This window comes from Vipera ursinii (genome assembly GCF_947247035.1).
Source record: "Vipera ursinii genome assembly, chromosome: 16".
Lineage (NCBI taxonomy): Eukaryota > Metazoa > Chordata > Lepidosauria > Squamata > Viperidae > Vipera > Vipera ursinii.
The window spans coordinates 4,236,458-4,253,697 of NC_139529.1; the positions used below are offsets into that span (position 1 = coordinate 4,236,458).

The 17,240-nt window shown below is 45.8% G+C and overlaps 1 protein-coding gene across 8 annotated transcripts in view; it reads right to left on the reverse strand.

Annotated features, from left to right (window-relative positions):
* Window positions 1-17,240, reverse strand: part of STRBP (spermatid perinuclear RNA binding protein) — an 80,914-nt gene that overhangs the window by 11,135 nt on the left and 52,539 nt on the right. For 6 of the 8 annotated variants that reach the window (XM_083375098.1, XM_083375097.1, XM_083375094.1 and 3 more), the window contains exons 6-16: window positions 13,566-13,660; window positions 13,335-13,430; window positions 9,735-9,846; window positions 8,224-8,321; window positions 7,883-7,994; window positions 6,625-6,717; window positions 5,354-5,553; window positions 5,102-5,260; window positions 2,256-2,390; window positions 2,021-2,161; window positions 316-433 (exon numbers count right to left, since the gene is read on the reverse strand). In XM_083375098.1, the coding sequence (XP_083231224.1) occupies window positions 316-433; window positions 2,021-2,161; window positions 2,256-2,390; window positions 5,102-5,260; window positions 5,354-5,553; window positions 6,625-6,717; window positions 7,883-7,994; window positions 8,224-8,321; window positions 9,735-9,846; window positions 13,335-13,430; window positions 13,566-13,660 (1,359 nt within the window). Of the gene's footprint in view, window positions 1-314; window positions 434-2,020; window positions 2,162-2,255; window positions 2,391-5,101; window positions 5,261-5,353; window positions 5,554-6,624; window positions 6,718-7,882; window positions 7,995-8,223; window positions 8,322-9,734; window positions 9,847-13,334; window positions 13,431-13,565; window positions 13,661-17,240 lie in introns of those variants that run through there. The other 2 variants (XM_083375095.1, XR_014493912.1) reach the window with 2 other exon arrangements.

Genomic DNA, 17,240 nt, shown 5'->3' on the forward strand with positions numbered 1-17,240 from the left:
TAGGAGTAGTTCGGGCACCATGATTTAATTAAAAATGGAATTTCAGCCCTCTAAAACAGGAGTCTCCAACCTTGGCAACGTGAAGACTTGTGGACTTCAACTCCCAGAATTCCTCAGCCAGCTTCGCTGCCTGAGGAATTCTGGGAGTTGAAGTCCACAAGTCTTCACGTTGCCAAGGTTGGGGACCCCTGCTCTAAAGGATCTAGGCAGCCATGATGACTCAGGAGAGGCCTTCTCCTCTCTGGAAGTTCAGCTTGACAGCAGAGCTTGTTGTTCCCCTGTCAACAACCACAGAACAACCCGGGCTGGTTCTACCTGGTGCCAGGTAACTGGTGGCCGCTGCTGCCCCGACAAACGCCCCCCGCATGGGGGCCCCTCGTCCTCTCCCTCGTGCCGCCGCAGACATGGCTGTGTTTACAAGCCCTCCTTTGGTCTGTGGAGAGAGGCAGAGAAGGGTGAAGGCCATCAAAACTCACAGCTGCTGTTGACTCGCTTCCTTTCATTCTGTCATCTTCAAAGGGGGATTCTGGTCCTAGGGTGGGGGTGGGGGTCAGGATGGACTGAAGGAGGGAGCGGGAAGAATAGAATGAGAATAGGGACAGGGACGGGATGGGACGGGGCGGGGCAGGGCAGAGTAGAGCAGAGTAGAAAATATGGCATGGCATGGCATGGCATAGCATAGAATAGAGTAGAACAGAATAGAATAGAATAATGGAGTGGAGGAATAGAATAGAAGAATAGAATAGAATAGAATAGAATAGAATAGAATAGAATAGAATAGAATAGAATAGAATAGAATAGAATAGAATAGAATAGAATAGAATGGAGTGGAGGAATAGAATAGAATAGAATAGAATAGAACAGAATAGAATTTATTTTTATTTTATTTTATTTTTTATTTTTATTACATTTATATCCCGCCCTTCTCCGAAGACTCAGGGCGGCTTACAAGCTTAGCAGTAGCCTTCATTCTATGTATATGCCTGCTTGTTAGGGCTTTCACACACACACACCCAAGCGGCATTATTACAAAGTCAGCTTATTGCCCCCAACAATCTGGGTCCTCATTTTACCTACCTCGGAAGGATGGAAGGCTGAGTCAACCTTGAGCCTGGTGGGATGCGAACCTGCACTAATTGCAGGCAGCTGGTGTTACTTAAGGAGGCATTAGCCCACTGCTCCACCAAGGCTCCTTGGTGAATAGAATAGAATAGAATAGAATAGAATAGAATAGAATAGAATTGAATAGAATAGAATAGAATAGAATAGAATAGAATAGAATAGAATAGAATAGAATAGAATAGAATAGAATAGAATAGAATAGAATGGAGTGGAGGAATAGAATAGAATAGAATAGAATAGAATAGAATAGAATAGAATAGAATAGAATAGAATAGAATAGAATAGAATAGATAATAGAATAAGTAATAGAAATAGAATGGAATGGAATGGAATAGAATAGAATAGATAATAGAATAAGTAACAGAATAGAAATAGAAATAGAATAGAGTAAGTAATAGAATAAATAATAGAATAAGAAATAGAAATAGAAATAGAATAGAATAGAATAGAATAGAATAGAATAGAATAGAATAGAATAGAATAGAATAGAATAGAAGAGTTGGAAGGAACCTTGGAGGTCATCTAGTCCACCCACCCACCCACCCTTTCTTGAAGAATGAGATTCTTCAAGAGCAGAGACCCGCCAGGTCCTATTTAGTGGCCAAGCTAAGCGAACTGGGGACCGTATTCCAGGTTCCTTCTGCACAACATCATCTGCAGACGGCTTTCTCTTCCCCACGATGCTGTCATGAAGGGCCACAGTTTGTCCTCTCCTGCTCTGCTCAAACCCCTCCCTCAATTCCCCCCCCAGCTGGATCTGCTCCCCCCCCTTCCTCTCCACCCCAAAGTCTTCCCCCTCCCCCATCCAAATCCTCTGGGTTTCTGCTGGTTTCAGAAGCTTGCAGCGGGAACTCGGATCCACCTGGCCCACGCAAGATGCAGCCCCCTCCCCTCTCACCTGTGGGAGAATCTTCTTCTTCTTATTGGCAGCCGCGTTGGGGCCCGAAAAGAGCTTCTCAAGAGCCGCCAAGGCAGCACTGGCCTTGGCTACTTTCTTGTTGGGGCCAGCCCCTCGGAACCTCTGCCCGTCGACTTCTACCTGGAAGCGAGATTGGCAATTGGCATCCTGGCCGGGCGTCACCCCCAGAGGAAGTCCTAAGACCGGGAGGTGAGTGGGTGGGGACCCTCCTCACCTCCATCACAAACCGCTTGTCATGGCTTCCTCCTGTCTCGGAGATGAGCTCGTATTTCAGGCCTCGCCGCTTCTCGTTTAGCTCCATCACTGGATTCTTGCCGCTGGCTGTGAGGATGGGACCCTGAGTTCGGACCTAGGAGAAGCAGGGAGGGCTTGAGGGCTGCCAGGCCCCCCATTGGTTTCATCCCGTGCAACTTAGGTAAGTAGGTAAAGAGGTAGGTAGGTAGAGATAGATAGATAGATAGATAGATAGATAGATAGATAGATAGATAGATAGATAGGGGATAAATAAGTAGATAGGTACATGATGAATAGAATAGAATAGAATAGAATAGAATAGAATAGAATAGAATAGAACAGAACAGAAATTGGAATGGAATGAATAGAATAGAATAGATAATAGAATAAGGAATAGAATAGAATAGAATAGAATAGAATAGAATAGAATAGAATAGAATAGAAATTGGAATGGAATGAATAGAATAGAATAGAATAGAATAGAATAGAATAGAATAGAATAGAATAGAATAGAATAGAATAGAATAGAATAGAATAGAATAGAATAGAATAGATTATGGAATGGAATGGAATGGAATGGAATGGAATGGAATAGAATAGAATAGAATAGAATAGAATAGAATAGAATAGAATAGAATAGAATAGAATAGAATAGAATAGAATAGAATAGAATAGAATAGAATAGAATAGAACAGAACAGAAATTGGAATGGAATGAATAGAATAGAATAGATAATAGAATAAGGAATAGAATAGAATAGAATAGAAATTGGAATGGAATGAATAGAATAGAATAGAATAGAATAGAATAGAATAGAATAGAATAGAATAGAATAGAATAGAATAGAATAGAACAGAAATTGGAATGGAATGAATAGAATAGAATAGATAATAGAATAAGGAATAGAATAGAATAGAAATTGGAATGGAATGAATAGAATAGAATAGAATAGAATAGAATAGAATAGAATAGAATAGAATAGAATAGAATAGAATAGAATAGAATAGAATAGAATAGAATAGAATAGATTATGGAATGGAATGGAATGGAATGGAATGGAATAGAATAGAATAGAATAGAATAGAATAGAATAGAATAGAATAGAATAGAATAGAATATGGAATGGAATGAACAGAATAGAGAAGAGAAGAGAAGAGAAGAGAAGAGAAGAGAAGAGAAGAGAAGAGAAGAGAAGAGAAGAGAAGAGAGATTTGTATGTTTGTAGGTAGATGACAGATAGATAGAGATTAGATAAATAAGTAGATAGGTACATGGATGGGTGGGTGGGTGGGTAGGTAGACAGACGGACAGACAGAGATCTGAATAGAGGGATAGATAGACGGATGGAAGGAAGGAAGGAGTGGGATATGGACAGAAGGAAGGGAAGAGAGAGAAGGAGAGAGAGAGAGAGGCAAACAGGGAAGGTAGAAAGACAGAATGAAGGAAGGTAGGCGATTGGAGACGACAGAGGGATGGATGGACAGACAGATGGAGAAGAGAAAGGAAGGAAGGAGCAGCTCCAGATTTCTCTATCCCCCTCCCCCCACCCTTCAGGAAACTGCTCTGGCACAATTCATACAAGAAGGGGATGCAGTTCGTTCCTGGAGCCATCCGTGCTTTCATCCCTACGTTTTCTGCTCAGGAGCGTTTTCACACCTGATGACACCCACGTATTTTTCAGGAAACGGCCACCAGCACAGGAGACCTCCCTGTGTGTGGAACTGTGGGACAGCCTCAGCTCCTTCATGGCTGCCGTCCACGGGCCGGCATGACTTGGTGTCTCTATGATGGTTGCCCCCCTCCACACACACACACACACCCTTCCACCCGTCTGGGACACAAATACTGGAGGCGGCCGAAGTTTCCCGTTACTCCCCCGAGGCGCCTGCTCCGATGCTGAGCAAGGGGAAGATCACCTTACTCGCCGGGTGTCCCAGCGACACCGTCCCTCGGCCCACAGGCAGCCAAAGTCTAGGGGCAATGAAATCACTTTGCTCGTTTAAAAAAAAACCAAAAGATTTAGCTTTTTTGCTCCTTGGGCGAAAAGAGCCAAGGGAGAAAAAAGAGAATGGCCGAAAAAAAGCGTGGGAAAGCAGGAAACGAAGCATCCTCTTGCCTGCTTGCAACGTCCTTGTGCGAATGGCTTTGCGCGTGAAAAGACAACCCAGTTTTGAGTTTTGATCACCGATGCCTAAAGAGGCATAACGGGTCTTTAGGCGCTTTCGCTCCTGACCCAGAAATTGGCACGTCGCTTTCCGTTTTAAAAAAGGAAAAAAAATTTTTTGATCTCATAGAGAATAAACAAGAAATGCAAAGAGGGAGGGAGGGAGGGAGGGAAGAAAGAAGGAAGGAATAAAGGAAAAGAAGGAAGAAGGGTGGGAGGAAGAGAGGGAGGAAAGGAGGGAGGGAAGAAGGAAGAAGGGAGGGAGGGAGGAAGAGAGGGAGGGAAGAAGGAAGGAAGGAAGGAAGGAAGGAAGGAAGAAAGAAAGAAAGAAAGAAAGAAAGAAAGAAAGAAAGAAAGAAAGAAAGAAAGAAAGAAAGAAAGAAAGAAAGAAAGAAAGAAAGAAAGAAAAGAGGGGAAAGGAATGGAAGAAGGGAGGAAGGTAAGAAGGAAGGAATGGAAGGGGGAAGGAATAAAGGAACAAAGGAAAGGAGTGAGGGAAGAAGGAAGGAAGGAGAGGAGTGAGGGAAGAAGGAAGGAAGGAAGGAAAGAAAGAAAGAAAGAAAGAAACAAAGAAAGAAAGAGAGAGAGAGAGAGAGGGAGGGAGGGAGGGAGGGAGGGAGGGAGGGAGGGAGGGAGGGAAGGAAGGAAGGAAGGAGACGTACCTCTAAGGTTGCAGAGGTATCCACTGTGGAATTTCCATTATTATTGCTCGTGTTTGAAGACACAGTCTCATTTTTCCCTTCGGTGTCCGACTTCTCATCGGAGCTTGTACATTCCATGTCTGCGTCGAAGCCGGTGGGGTAACCCATGGCTTGCAACACCTGCGTAAATTGCGTTATCAGGAGACCTTCTCACTCGGCAAGATGCCAACAAGCCAGACACTCGAACCCCTCGCCCCAGCCCGGCTGACTCACCTTTACGGCCACGTGAAGCTTCGCCGTCTTCTTGGAAGGTCCTGAGGCTTCGTAGGTCGTCCCGTCCACGTCCACGGACATGGTGAAGACCGGGGCGTGGACGGGACCCGACTGAGAGAGCAGCTTGTACTGCAGGCCGGGCCGGATCTGGTTCAGCCGCATCAAGGCATTCATGAGGTCTATTGCTTTGCTGTCAAGGACTGTGGAAGGAAGCCAAGGCGGAGACAGACTAAGAAGGGGAGAAGCTGGGGGAGGGGGGGGCCTCTTTGAGAGTCTTGAAGATTCCCTCCCTTCTCTCGGAGAAACTAAGCAGGGTCAGGAGACCACCAGGCGATCCTAGAGCTGAAGGTTAGTCAGGAAAATTGAAAAAAATAATAATCCAGAAAAAGGAGACCACTAAATCACTTCCTGTTGTTGTCTGAATGGAAGAACTGAATAGGCTGATGTTTTCCAGAACCAACTTTCACTTTCCTTTCTTTCCTTTCACTTTCCTTTCTTTCCTTTCACTTTCCTTTCTTTCCTTTCACTTTCCTTTCTTTCCTTCCCTTCCTTATTTTTCTTTCTCTTTTTTCTCTTTCCTTTCTTTCTTCTTTCTCTCTCTCTCTCTCTCTCTCTCTCTCTCTCTCTCTCTCTCTCTCTCTCATTCATTCATGTATTTAATTTATTTATTTGTTAAATTTAATTCTCTGAAACCACCTCTCAGGGCGAAGTTTGAAACTTGTTTGAAAGCTTAACACCCAGCACTTGCAAAAAGGCAAAGGTTTTTACCCGAACCCAAAGTTGACTACAGTGAGGTTTGGAAAAAAAAGAATTTTTACACAGAGAAAATAGGAATGTTCTGGTTTTATCTGTTTACTAGAGAGAAGCCAAACAGGTAAAAATCAGAGCTGACGGTGGCCGATTCAGGACGCCAAAAAGCATCTTCTGCTAAGCACTGGAAATACTCAAAGGACTCATTTAGTGTCCGCCATTGGAACGGGCAACTCGGTCCTTAAGCGAAGCAATTGCTCAGTGAAACCACGACTGGGTTCACAGTCTTTACTTCAGTTTTCCTTTGCGTTGTAAGCTGGCCGTAAATGCAAAGACCGGTTGCCAAGTGACTTTTCCCTCACCCTCGTAACTGCAAACAGTGGCCAAAGGAGGCGGTCAATAAACAAGGACCAGAAATTCCCCGTTGCAAGAGTTAGCCAACAATGGAAGGGAAATGAAGGGCAGCTGGGAAATGAACCACATGGCGATAACGAAAGGCAAGGAGAAGGAAGCATCCTTACTTTTCCTCAGATTCCTCTTCATTTTCTTATTGGGGTCTTTCTCGTCCCCCAACCCGTCTTCAAAAGGCCTCTTTAGGGCAGAGGAAACTGTGCCTAGAAAGAGAGAAATTCTTTTTTTACTGCATCGGCGTCGCTGATGGATACGCTGCAGCGGAGCCATGGAAACAGCGTTGAAAAAAACATCCCAAAGGTGCTTTTTTTTCACGAGGCGACTGGACTTCGTTTTTCCTTTGAAGACATTTCGCTTCTCATCCAAGAAGCTTCCTCAGGTTCTGACTGAATGGTGGGGAAGTGGAAGGATTTATACTCCTTTTAGAGAGTCGTCAAGGCCACTTGGAGGTTTACCTGTGTCCTCAGGCTCACCTGAGCAGTGCAAATGGGTGTGAGGCCTTCTTGGCTGCAGGATGTTTACTGCCCTGGGTCCCTTCCTTGTCGAAGGCAGGGGCAGGCTGTGACTAGGTTGTCTGAAGCGCAAACTGAAGCACAAACGCTTCCTGGAGTCTGCAATGTTTTCTGGAAATCCATTCAGGAGTATGTAAGGAGTCTAAATCCTTCCATTCCCCACCCTCCAGTCAGAGCTGAAGAAGCTTCTTGGAGGAGAAGCGAAACGTCTTCAAAGAAAAACCAAAAAGTCCAGTGGCCTCTTGAAAAAGCATCTTTGGGAGCAACTCTGGCCTGGAGGACTTGAGAATCTCCACAGAGGTTGAAAAAACAAACTTTGGCATCAAGAAAGATTGGCTGTGGGAACCGCTCTTTGGATGCGGGAGGGGGGGGAAATCTCTTATTAAAATATATATAAACAAACATCAAAAGCCCTCAAAGAGGAGGAACAAAAAGCAAAATACAAACGGATCAATGAGGGAGTTTAAAAACGTCAGGGAGGTTATAATTTTCCAGCTCCCAGTCAATTAGTTGCAATTAATTAGTCCACGATTGTTATCACGGGAACAGACCGCGATGCAAGGATTGGCTGTTGAGGAAAGGGAGAATTGACAGGATAACAGAGCTGGAAGGGACCTTGGAGGTCATCTAGTCCAGCCCCCTGCTCAAGCAGGAAACCCTACCCCATTCCAGACAAACAGTTGCCCAGTCTCTTCTTAAAAACCTCCCGTGTTGGAGCACCCACAGCTTCTGGTGGCAAGCTGTTCCACTGGTTAACGGTTCTCACTGCCGGGAAATTCATCTCTAGTTCTACGTTGCTTCTCTCCTTGATTAGTTTCCATCCATTGCTTCTCGTCCTCCCTTCAGCTACACCTACCTTCTTTGTCGGCCCCCGACCACGAATATTTCTGGAACAGTTTATTGGAAGGGAGAGGATCCATTTCCAGCACCTTGTAGATTTGGCCAAAAGCCGACAGTCTCAGGGCATGCTGTGGGGGGGGGGGAATATCAAAATGGGTCAAACACAGAAGGACACCAGTTGGTGATTCAGCCCCACTCCAAGACCAAACAGCCCTCTCCTCCAGAAATTGGGTGGCATTCAACCCGTCACCCCAAGAAACGGCTCTGGGTGTCGTTAATCCATGAAGACACTCGTTCTCCATTGTTTGTGGGGGGCAGGGGGAAAGGAGACCAACCTAGGTGGCTGGCACGTTTTACCTGGGCACTATGGGTTATGGCTTCCCTTTGTGGAACAGTCAGGCTAAACAAGGCATCCGTTGGCTCTCGCTCACAGGGGTCATGCACACCGGGCCCACCTAGGGACAAGGAAGGAGTTTAACCCTCATGCTTCTCCAATGGCCCTCAAAAACCACAATCGTGATGCCACAGAACAACAAAAAAGAGCCACGTGGGAGGAAAAGGGCTAGTTAGAGATGGGTGTCTCCTACACCAGGGGTCCCCAACCTATGGTCCGTGGCCCAGAATCGGGCTGTGGGCTCTCGACCAGCGGAAACGGCTAGCCGGTACACACACACTTGGGCACACATTTCCCTCCACTCATGCTAGCGCCTGCGGCCCTGTTTGCACATGCACGTGGCCATCAACGGGGCAGGTGTCCGCAGCCCATTTGCGCATGCGCCGCTAGCCCGGGCGGTTTGCGCGGCCCGTTGGCGCATGCGTGAAGGGGCCGCTAGCTGCCATGCTGTGGTGGTGGTGCGTGGCCATTCACACACGGCACCAACGCATGCCACATGTGCAAAGGGGGCTGCTAGTGCCGTGCCAGTGTGCGTGGCCCCGTACGTGCGTGTGAGTGCACACCAATTTTGAAGCTGCTCTCCTCCGGTCCTCGAGGTCGGAAAGGTCAGAGTCCTCTGTGCTACACCATTTTATCAATTGGATTGTATCCGTTTTGACTATGGGATTTCAAGGGAAGGTCTAAAGGGAAAAACTCTGGAGGCAGCTGGGAATGAAGGAAATGATTCCTCCAGCCATCCTTGACTTGTACCAGCCACGCTTGCTCAGGCCCACCTCAAAAATGAGAGCGTAGTTTCCGAAAGGTGAACCTCCATGAAAAACTACACTGTGTTTTATAGAAGCGATCTCTGAAAAAGGATGCAGTCAACAAGGCGTCAAGCGCCAAAGCAACTTATTCTGCTCCAGCCATTGTTGTTTCTTAGCTTGCCAACAGACCCAGGGGAGAGGGGGGGGGATGTTTGGACTGCTCCGCAGACCTCCAAACGGTCCAGCCTGGGAACCAAGGTCATCGGAAGAACCCTCTGGGCTGGAAACTGACGATTTTTCTCACGACAAACGTCTGACACTTAATTGGGGGGATGTGACCTGCGTTATCATAGGGGAAGGGAGATTCTACACTTTTCCATTTACTGTTCTGGCGCCAATTTAGCCAGAACTGTTTTTCTATTCATCCGTGCCGATATGCTGAGCTCAGTAAAGTTTTGCACTAGAGATCGAAATCTCTCAGCTGCGCTTACTTCGTTGGGATCATCGGTCGGAACCTTGGCCCCAAGGATTATTTTTCACCAAAGGAATTGGCTGGTTTTGAGGGCAGTTTCATCGTTCTCCTACGTCAGAGAAGACTACACATCTTCTGAAATCACAGGATCAAGCAATACCAGAAGCCCGCTCTCCAAAAGGGAGACTGGAGGTGCTAGAGTGATCCAACAATGCATGACTGGTCAACCTCCAAGTAAGAGCTTGGCAGATCTTACCTGGCAACAGGATGCCTGAGGCCAAACACTCCAACACTCGCCGGAGAGCTTCCCCTGCACCCAACGGCCTGTTGCAGGTGCCAATGGCTTTCTCGCACAGCAGCTCCAAGGGCTGAAAGACAACTGGATGGTGTCAGCACTAATGGTCTAGAGCAGGGGTAGGCAATCTCGGCTCAGGATAGGCAACCTCGGCTGTATGCTGGCTCAGGAATTCTGGGAGTTGAAGTCCATGAGTCATGGTGGAGCAGTGGGCTAATGCCTCCCTAAGTAACACCAGCTGCCTGCAATTAGTGCAGGTTCACGTCCCACCAGGCTCAAGGTTGACTCAGCCTTCCATCCTTCCGAGGTAGGTAAAATGAGGACCCAGATTGTTGGGGGCAATTAAGCTGACTTTGTAAAAAATGCCGCTTGGGGTAGCCCCCCGAAAGCCCTAATAAAGCAGGCATATACACAGAATGAAGGCTATTGCTAAGCTTGTAAGCCGCCCTGAGTCTTCGGAGAAGGGTGGGATATAAATGGAATTTAAAAAAAAATTAAAAAAAAGAGCCAAGGTTGCCTACCCCTGGTCTAGAGAAATATCCTAGAAAGACAAACAGACTGATGAACAGACAAGGCAAGCCCAGCCAAGAGGTCAGAAAGGCACTAAATCATTTCTATCAATCTTAGAAATCCCGCCATCTTCTTGGAGACATCTGAGCGTTGGATCCACCCAAGGAGAATCGTAACCTCGCCATCCTCTTTGGGCAACTGGTGTCATGAGACCCGCCCACCACTAGCAGTACAATGGGCACAGTAGCACTACCTGTGATCCAGATTCAATCTTTACATCAGAACATAAAACAAACACTATTTCTGTAGAGAACGTTGCGTTGGAAATCTATCAAGTAGCACATCAATTTGGGACCAGGGAGAAAAATCCCTTGTGTGGAGTATGTAAAAAATATATATATTCTAGTAATATTCCAGGATTTTTTTGGGGGGAGGAAATTACATGGTAGCAGAGACGCTTGCTCCTCGGGAGGAAAGCCATGGCAAATCTAGACAGCACACTAAAAAGCAGAGACGTCACCCTGTCAACAAAACTGCGTATAGCCATGGTCTTCCCATTTGCAATGTATGGCTGTGAAAGTTGGACCATAAGAAAGGCTGAGTGCCAAAGAATTGAGGCCTTTGAACTATGGTGCTGGAGAAGACTCCTGCGAGTCCCTTGGACTGCCAGGCGATCAAACCGGTCAGTCCTAGAGGAGATCAACCCCGACTGCTCTGTAGAAGGCCAGATCCTGAAGTTGAAACTCAAATACTTTGGCCACCTAATGAGAAGGAAGGACTCACTGGAGAAGAGCCTAATGCTGGGAAAGATGGAGGGCAAGAGAAGAAGGGGCCGACAGAGAATGAGGTGGCTGGATGGAGTCACTGAAGCAGGAGGTGTGAGCTTCAATGGAATCCAGAAGATGGTAGAGGACAGGAAGGCCTGGAGGAACGTCGTCCATGGGTTCGCAATGGGTCGCACACGACTTCGCAACTAACAACAAAAACAAGAGATGCCCCTCACCAATGATGCTACTCAGTTGGGTAATGTAACATCTGCAAGCCAACAAAGTAAGGTCAGAAGGCACCAAGGCCTCCACTGTTCAACCCTGAGCTGCACATCTTCTCTTCTAGTGGTGGGAAAAGCTAGGACTTCTGTACTGGATCCATCACTTTTGGGCCAGAAGCTTCCTTGCAGGAAAACTACTTTGTGGTCCTCTCCCCACAGGTGTGGAAACTTGGTCTTTCTTGCCCACCAAAAGGAATAAAGGTTGGAACAGATGCTTTTTGTTTTCAACAGACCTAACTTAGGAGACAATCCTGGACCGTGGATGGTCAAGGATGGCTCTTGAGGTGTTGTTGAACTGGGTGCTTGCCCTGAAGATTCAGTCTCATGGACAGATAACCTAACTCCATCTTGTTGTTGTTAGTTGCCAAGTCGTGTCCGACCCATCGCCACCCCAGGTCTTCCTGTCCTCTACCATCTGCTGGAGTCCATTTAAGCTCACGCCTCCTGCTTCAGTGACTCCATCCAGCCACCTCATTCTCTCTCATCCCCTTCTTCTTCTCTTGCCCTCAACCTTTCCCAGCATGAGGCTCTTCTCCAGTGAGTCCTTCCTTCTCATTAGGTGGCCAAAGTATTTGAGTTTCAACTTCAGGATCTGGCCTTCTACAGAGCAGTCGGGGTTGATCTCCTCTAGGACTGACCGGTTTGATCGCCTTGGAGTCCAAGGGACTCACAGGAGTCTTCTCCAGCACCAGAAGGCCTCAATTCTTTGGCGCTCAGCCTTTCTTATGGTCCAACTTTCACAGCCATGCATTGCAACCCCATAGAAGGTACTAATATCTGCAGTCAACAATTGCCAAGGATGATTTTTTTTTTTACAAAAGAAACTGGATGGTTTCGAAGGCAGTTTTTTTTTTTTAAAAAAAATTCCATTTATATCCCGCCCTTCTCCGAAGACTCAGGGCGGCTTACAAGCTTAGCAGTAGCCTTCATTCTAATAAGCCTGCTTATTAGGTCTTTCACACACACCCCAAGCGGCATTATTACAAAGTCAGCTTAATTGACCCCAACAATCTGGGTCCTCATTTTACCTACCTCGGAAGGATGGAAGGCTGAGTCAACCTTGAGCCTGGTGGGACTCGAATCTGCACTAATTGCAGGCAGCTGGTGTTACTTAAGGAGGCATTAGCCCACTGCTCCACCAAGGCTCTTATCTTTTCCTCCTTGGCACTTGAGATCGCTGATATAAGAGCCTTGGTGGAGCAGTGGGCTAATGCCTCCTTAAGCAACACCAGCTGCCTGCAATTAGTGCAGATTCGAGTCCCACCAGGCTCAAGGTTGACTCAGCCTTCCATCCTTCCGAGGTAGGTAAAATGAGGACCCAGATTGTTGGGGGCAATTAAGCTGACTTTGTAATAATGCGGCTTAGGGGGGGAAGGCGAAAGCCCTAATAAGCAGGCATATACATAGAATGAAGGCTATTGCTAAGCACATTGGTTTGTGCTTAAATTGTAAGCCGCCCTGAGTCTTCGGAGAAGGGCGGGATATAAATGGGATTAAAAAAAAAGAATAGAATCGAATAGTGGAATGAAGAATAGAATGGAATGGAATTAGAATAGAATAGAATAGAATAGAATAGAATAGAATAGAATAGAATAGAATAGAATAGAATAGAATAGAATAGAATAGAATAGAATAGAATAGCCTTGGTGGAGCAGTGGGCTTAATGCCTCCTTAAGTAACACCAGCTGCCTGCAATTAGTGCAGGTTCGAGTCCCACCAGGCTCAAGGTTGACTCAGCCTTCCATCCTTCCGAGGTAGGTAAAATGAGGACCCAGATTGTTGGGGGGCAATTAAGCTGACTTTGTAATAATGCCGCTTGGGTGTGTGTGTGAAAGCCCTAATAAGCAGGCATATACATAGAATGAAGGCTACTGCTAAGCTTGTAAGCCGCCCTGAGTCTTCGGAGAAGGGCGGGATATAAATGGAATTAAAAAAAAAATCAGAAGAGGCAAACTTTTTTTGCAAACAGAAAATTTTGCAAACGCGAACTAAGCAACACTCACCCAGCCTTTCAAGGGAGCCCAAGTAGGAACTCTGTTGCATAAATCCCTCAGGATCCGTAGCACAATCACACAGGATTTGAGTCCGTTCGCTCTGGCCTAAAAACAAAAAAACCCAGAATTGCCCCATTCTTGTCTGCAGGGTGTCCAACCTAAACAACTATGATTTAAAAAGAAAAAAGAAAATAAGAAACTTTTCAAAAGGCTACGATAGGTAAGAACAAAAAGCCCAACCTGAAACCATTTGGCGTGTCGCAGAGACGCCAAAGCTTCGAGGCATTTTTGCCTGGTGAGTAAATCCGAAGGCTCTTTCACCGGGACACTGTCTACTGGGAAAATGGGAATATGAGAGAAAACAAAAAAAAGAGACATGCAGAGTTGGATCAAGCGGACAATTCTGTTGCTCCAAACACAGAACAAATGCAAGACAGAAGAGTTTTAATAAGACGCCCAGAATTGCACTGACTTCCATTTTAACTCTGCAATTTTTGTCTTATCAAGGATGCATTGTATTATTTTTTTAAAACATGTATGCCAAGTTCTTTTTTTTTAAAAAAATAGTAGTAAATAGGCGTGTGCACAAGAAGCAAAATAGAGGCCTTTTTTTTTTCTTTCCAGCGTTTGCAGACAATCTGGGATCTTATTAATTGGTTAAAAAAGAACTTGGGGCAGACCGTAAAAAGTGTGGTGCTTTGAAGCGTTCCCAGCTGTCATTTTTCTCCAGGCAACGGAAAAATAAGCCATCATGGAAGCAAGGTGACTGTCAGCAGCTTCTCTGCTACCTGAAAAATTCTCGAGGGCTGCTTCCTAAAAGGCCGTACGTTCGGTTACGTAGCTTCCCCCTACTTTTTCATAAAAGCAACACTCAGAAACAGGATGCATGGGAAAATCAGGAATCTGCAGAGAGAACTTTTTTTTATTATAATTATTATTATTTTAAATGTTCTCTCTGCTGGAGATCTTCCCAATTTGGATCAGACAGCAGCCAAACACTGAAATTTACCCTCTGTTTCTTCGGAAGCCTTCCAGCTTGGCGTGGCCCACAGCCGTTTTAAGGAGGCACCTCTGCTGGTTTTTATCCCTTCTCTACCTTTTTCGATAAGACATGGATGGGCTGCAGCAAACAATTATAATGCTTTGCCTGTTCGTTAGGTAGAAGAAATTTTTTCGGGGGGTGGGGGGGTGGGGAAGACATTTGGTGGTCATCCGATCGGAGGCTTTCTGGAGAAGATTCTGCATCCAGAACTTTTAAGAGTTTTTTTTTTGCCAACCAATCCTGCTAAACTGGCACAAATCCAATCAGGAGGCAGCCAGTTCACATCTTCAGCTTTGGATGGAGCTGAGATGGTGATCAACCACATCGTTTTTTATTATTATTATTATTATTATTATTATTATTATTATTATTATTATTATTATTATTATTATTATTATTATTATTATTATTATTATTATTATTATTTTATTATTATTATTATCATCACTATTATTATTATTATCATCACTATTATTATTATTGTTATTATTATATTATCATCATCATTACTATTATTATTATCATCACTATTATTATTATTACTGTTATTATTACTATTATTATTATTATTATTACTGTTATTATTACTATTACTATTATTATTATTATTATTATTATTATTATTATTATTATTATTTTCCAAGGCAAGCCAATGTTGTGCTTTGAAGTTGCCATAAGAATTACATTTCCCCCCCCCCCAAGCTGAGCAAAGAGATTCCTTCCAGCTCTTGAGAACTAAGCAACTGGAGTGGAAGTTAAAGGTGAGTTTGTGCGTTCTTCTGGGGGGGGTGGGGGGGAATTGCCGTCGGAAGGGTAACGTATAGCTTTGCATTTTGCCTTTGTGTATTTTCTTGTATTTTCAGCAATGCCTTTTACTCCAGGGGTTTCCAACCTTAGCAACTTGTACCACTTGTGGACTTCAACTCCCAGGGTTCCGGGAGTTGAAGTCAACAAGTCGTAAAGGTGTCAAGACTGGAGACCCCTTGCTTTGTTCAGCCATGGGCCCGCCGGAAGCCTAAGAAAGCAGGGGGGAAAAAAGAGAATAAACCTCAAAATTCTGCCTTGCAACTGCCCTCTCCTGGCCTTGCTGAGGAACCAGAAAGCACCACACAGTTACCGTCAGCCCTCTATGACCTTTGCAGCGCTGCTTTTCCGATCCGGTGGAGGGTTATTGGCGTGATGGGTCTGTAACACAACCCAAGAAAAGCTGCAAAGTCATCCACAGGATTAGCCCTCAAGTGGCTCAGAAGCACAACACGGACACAACTCTAGTTTGGGGGGGGGTTGTTTTTGTATTCCACAAAAAAAAGGAAGTTAGCTGTGGTTGTTTTGTTTTTTTTTCCCTCTCCCCAACTTTTTTTTTCCCCTCTCCCCAACCAGCTCCTCCTCCTAGGAGGCGAAGGGTGGTTATCCATGGATAACTGGGATCCCTTGGATCGTATAATAAAGTCTGTTTGTACTTCAGGGAAGGGCGAACGGCGTTTATTTATTCATCGGTCGAATTTATAGAGCGGCATTTCACAAATCACGATCCAGACGCGGCAGAAAGATCTGCCCGGATTTAAGCTATCGTGCAGCTATCGGCGAGTAAATAGAGACTTTGCGTGAAAGATGTTGGGGGGGGGGAAACAACAACAACAACAACAGATTGTCCGTCTCCAAGGCCATCTCACCAACCACGAATGGTGCTAGCAGCTTCCTTCACTGATCGTGCAGTTAGGTGACCATTAACGAGAGAGCGAAGGAAATTGCAAATGGCGGGCGATTTTGGAGACCCGCACCGTGGCCTTCTTCTGTCTTAATGGTTCGCCTGGAGGAAGACAAGCTTCCCCTTCAAAGTGCTGGTTAATGCTTTCTGAAGGAGCCATGCTGAAGAGGTTGAGGGAAGACCTTGGAAGGCAACAAGAGGTGGGGAGAAGTTATGCTGTGGTGTTTTCGAACGGCTGTGCCTCTTGACTAGAGGACGCAACGGTGAGAGTGAAACTGTTGGGAGGAAGTTCGGGGGGTGGGGGGGTGGGAAGAGAGAAGAATGGAAAGAGGAGCTGGGGTGGAGGAAGAGAGGGAGAGGATCAGTTGGGGAAACCGTGGGTAGAAAATGGTCATCAGTTCATGCCTGTCCATCAATAGTAGTGAAAGGTTAGTAAGGAAGTCCTAAGTAAAGTCGAGGAGATACAATAGGTCATGATTAGCTCCACAGAGGAGTTAGGGGTGAAGAAAGATGAATGTAGGGTGGAATCTGGGTCTGCATGAGAACTTCCTCTAAAGGTTAATTGACCTCTTCTACTTCTCGCTTGGATTTCTTTCTTGGCCCAACAAGGGGCCAACATCAACTTACACCCGCTCAGTTTTACCCAGAAACACAGGTTTTCCTCATAAGAACCCACCCCTTTTTCTCCTGACGTCAAGACCTGGAGGCCATGAAACACCTGGGGTTGGACTAAGGCAGGGGTAGGCAACCTCGGCTCTTTTATGACTCATGGACTTCAACTCCCAGAATTCCTGAGCCAGCCATGCTGAGGGAAAAGGGAGAGGTTTCCAAGATGAGCCATGCTGGCTCAGGAATTCTGGGAGTTGAAGTCCACAAATCATGAAGGGGCCATAATTCCCCCAAGCTGGCTCAGGAATTCTGGGAGTTGAAGTCCACAAGTCATGAGGGGGCCATAGTTCCCCCATGCTGGCTCAGGAATTCTGGGAGTTGAAGTCCACGAGTCATGAGGGGGGCCATAGTTCCCTCATGCTGGCTCAGGAATTCTGGGAGTTGAAGTCCACGAGTCATGAGGGGGGCCATAGTTCCCTCATGCTGGCTCAGGAATTCTGGGAGTTGAAGACCACGAGTCATAAAAGAGCCAAGGTTGCCTACCCCTGGTATAAGG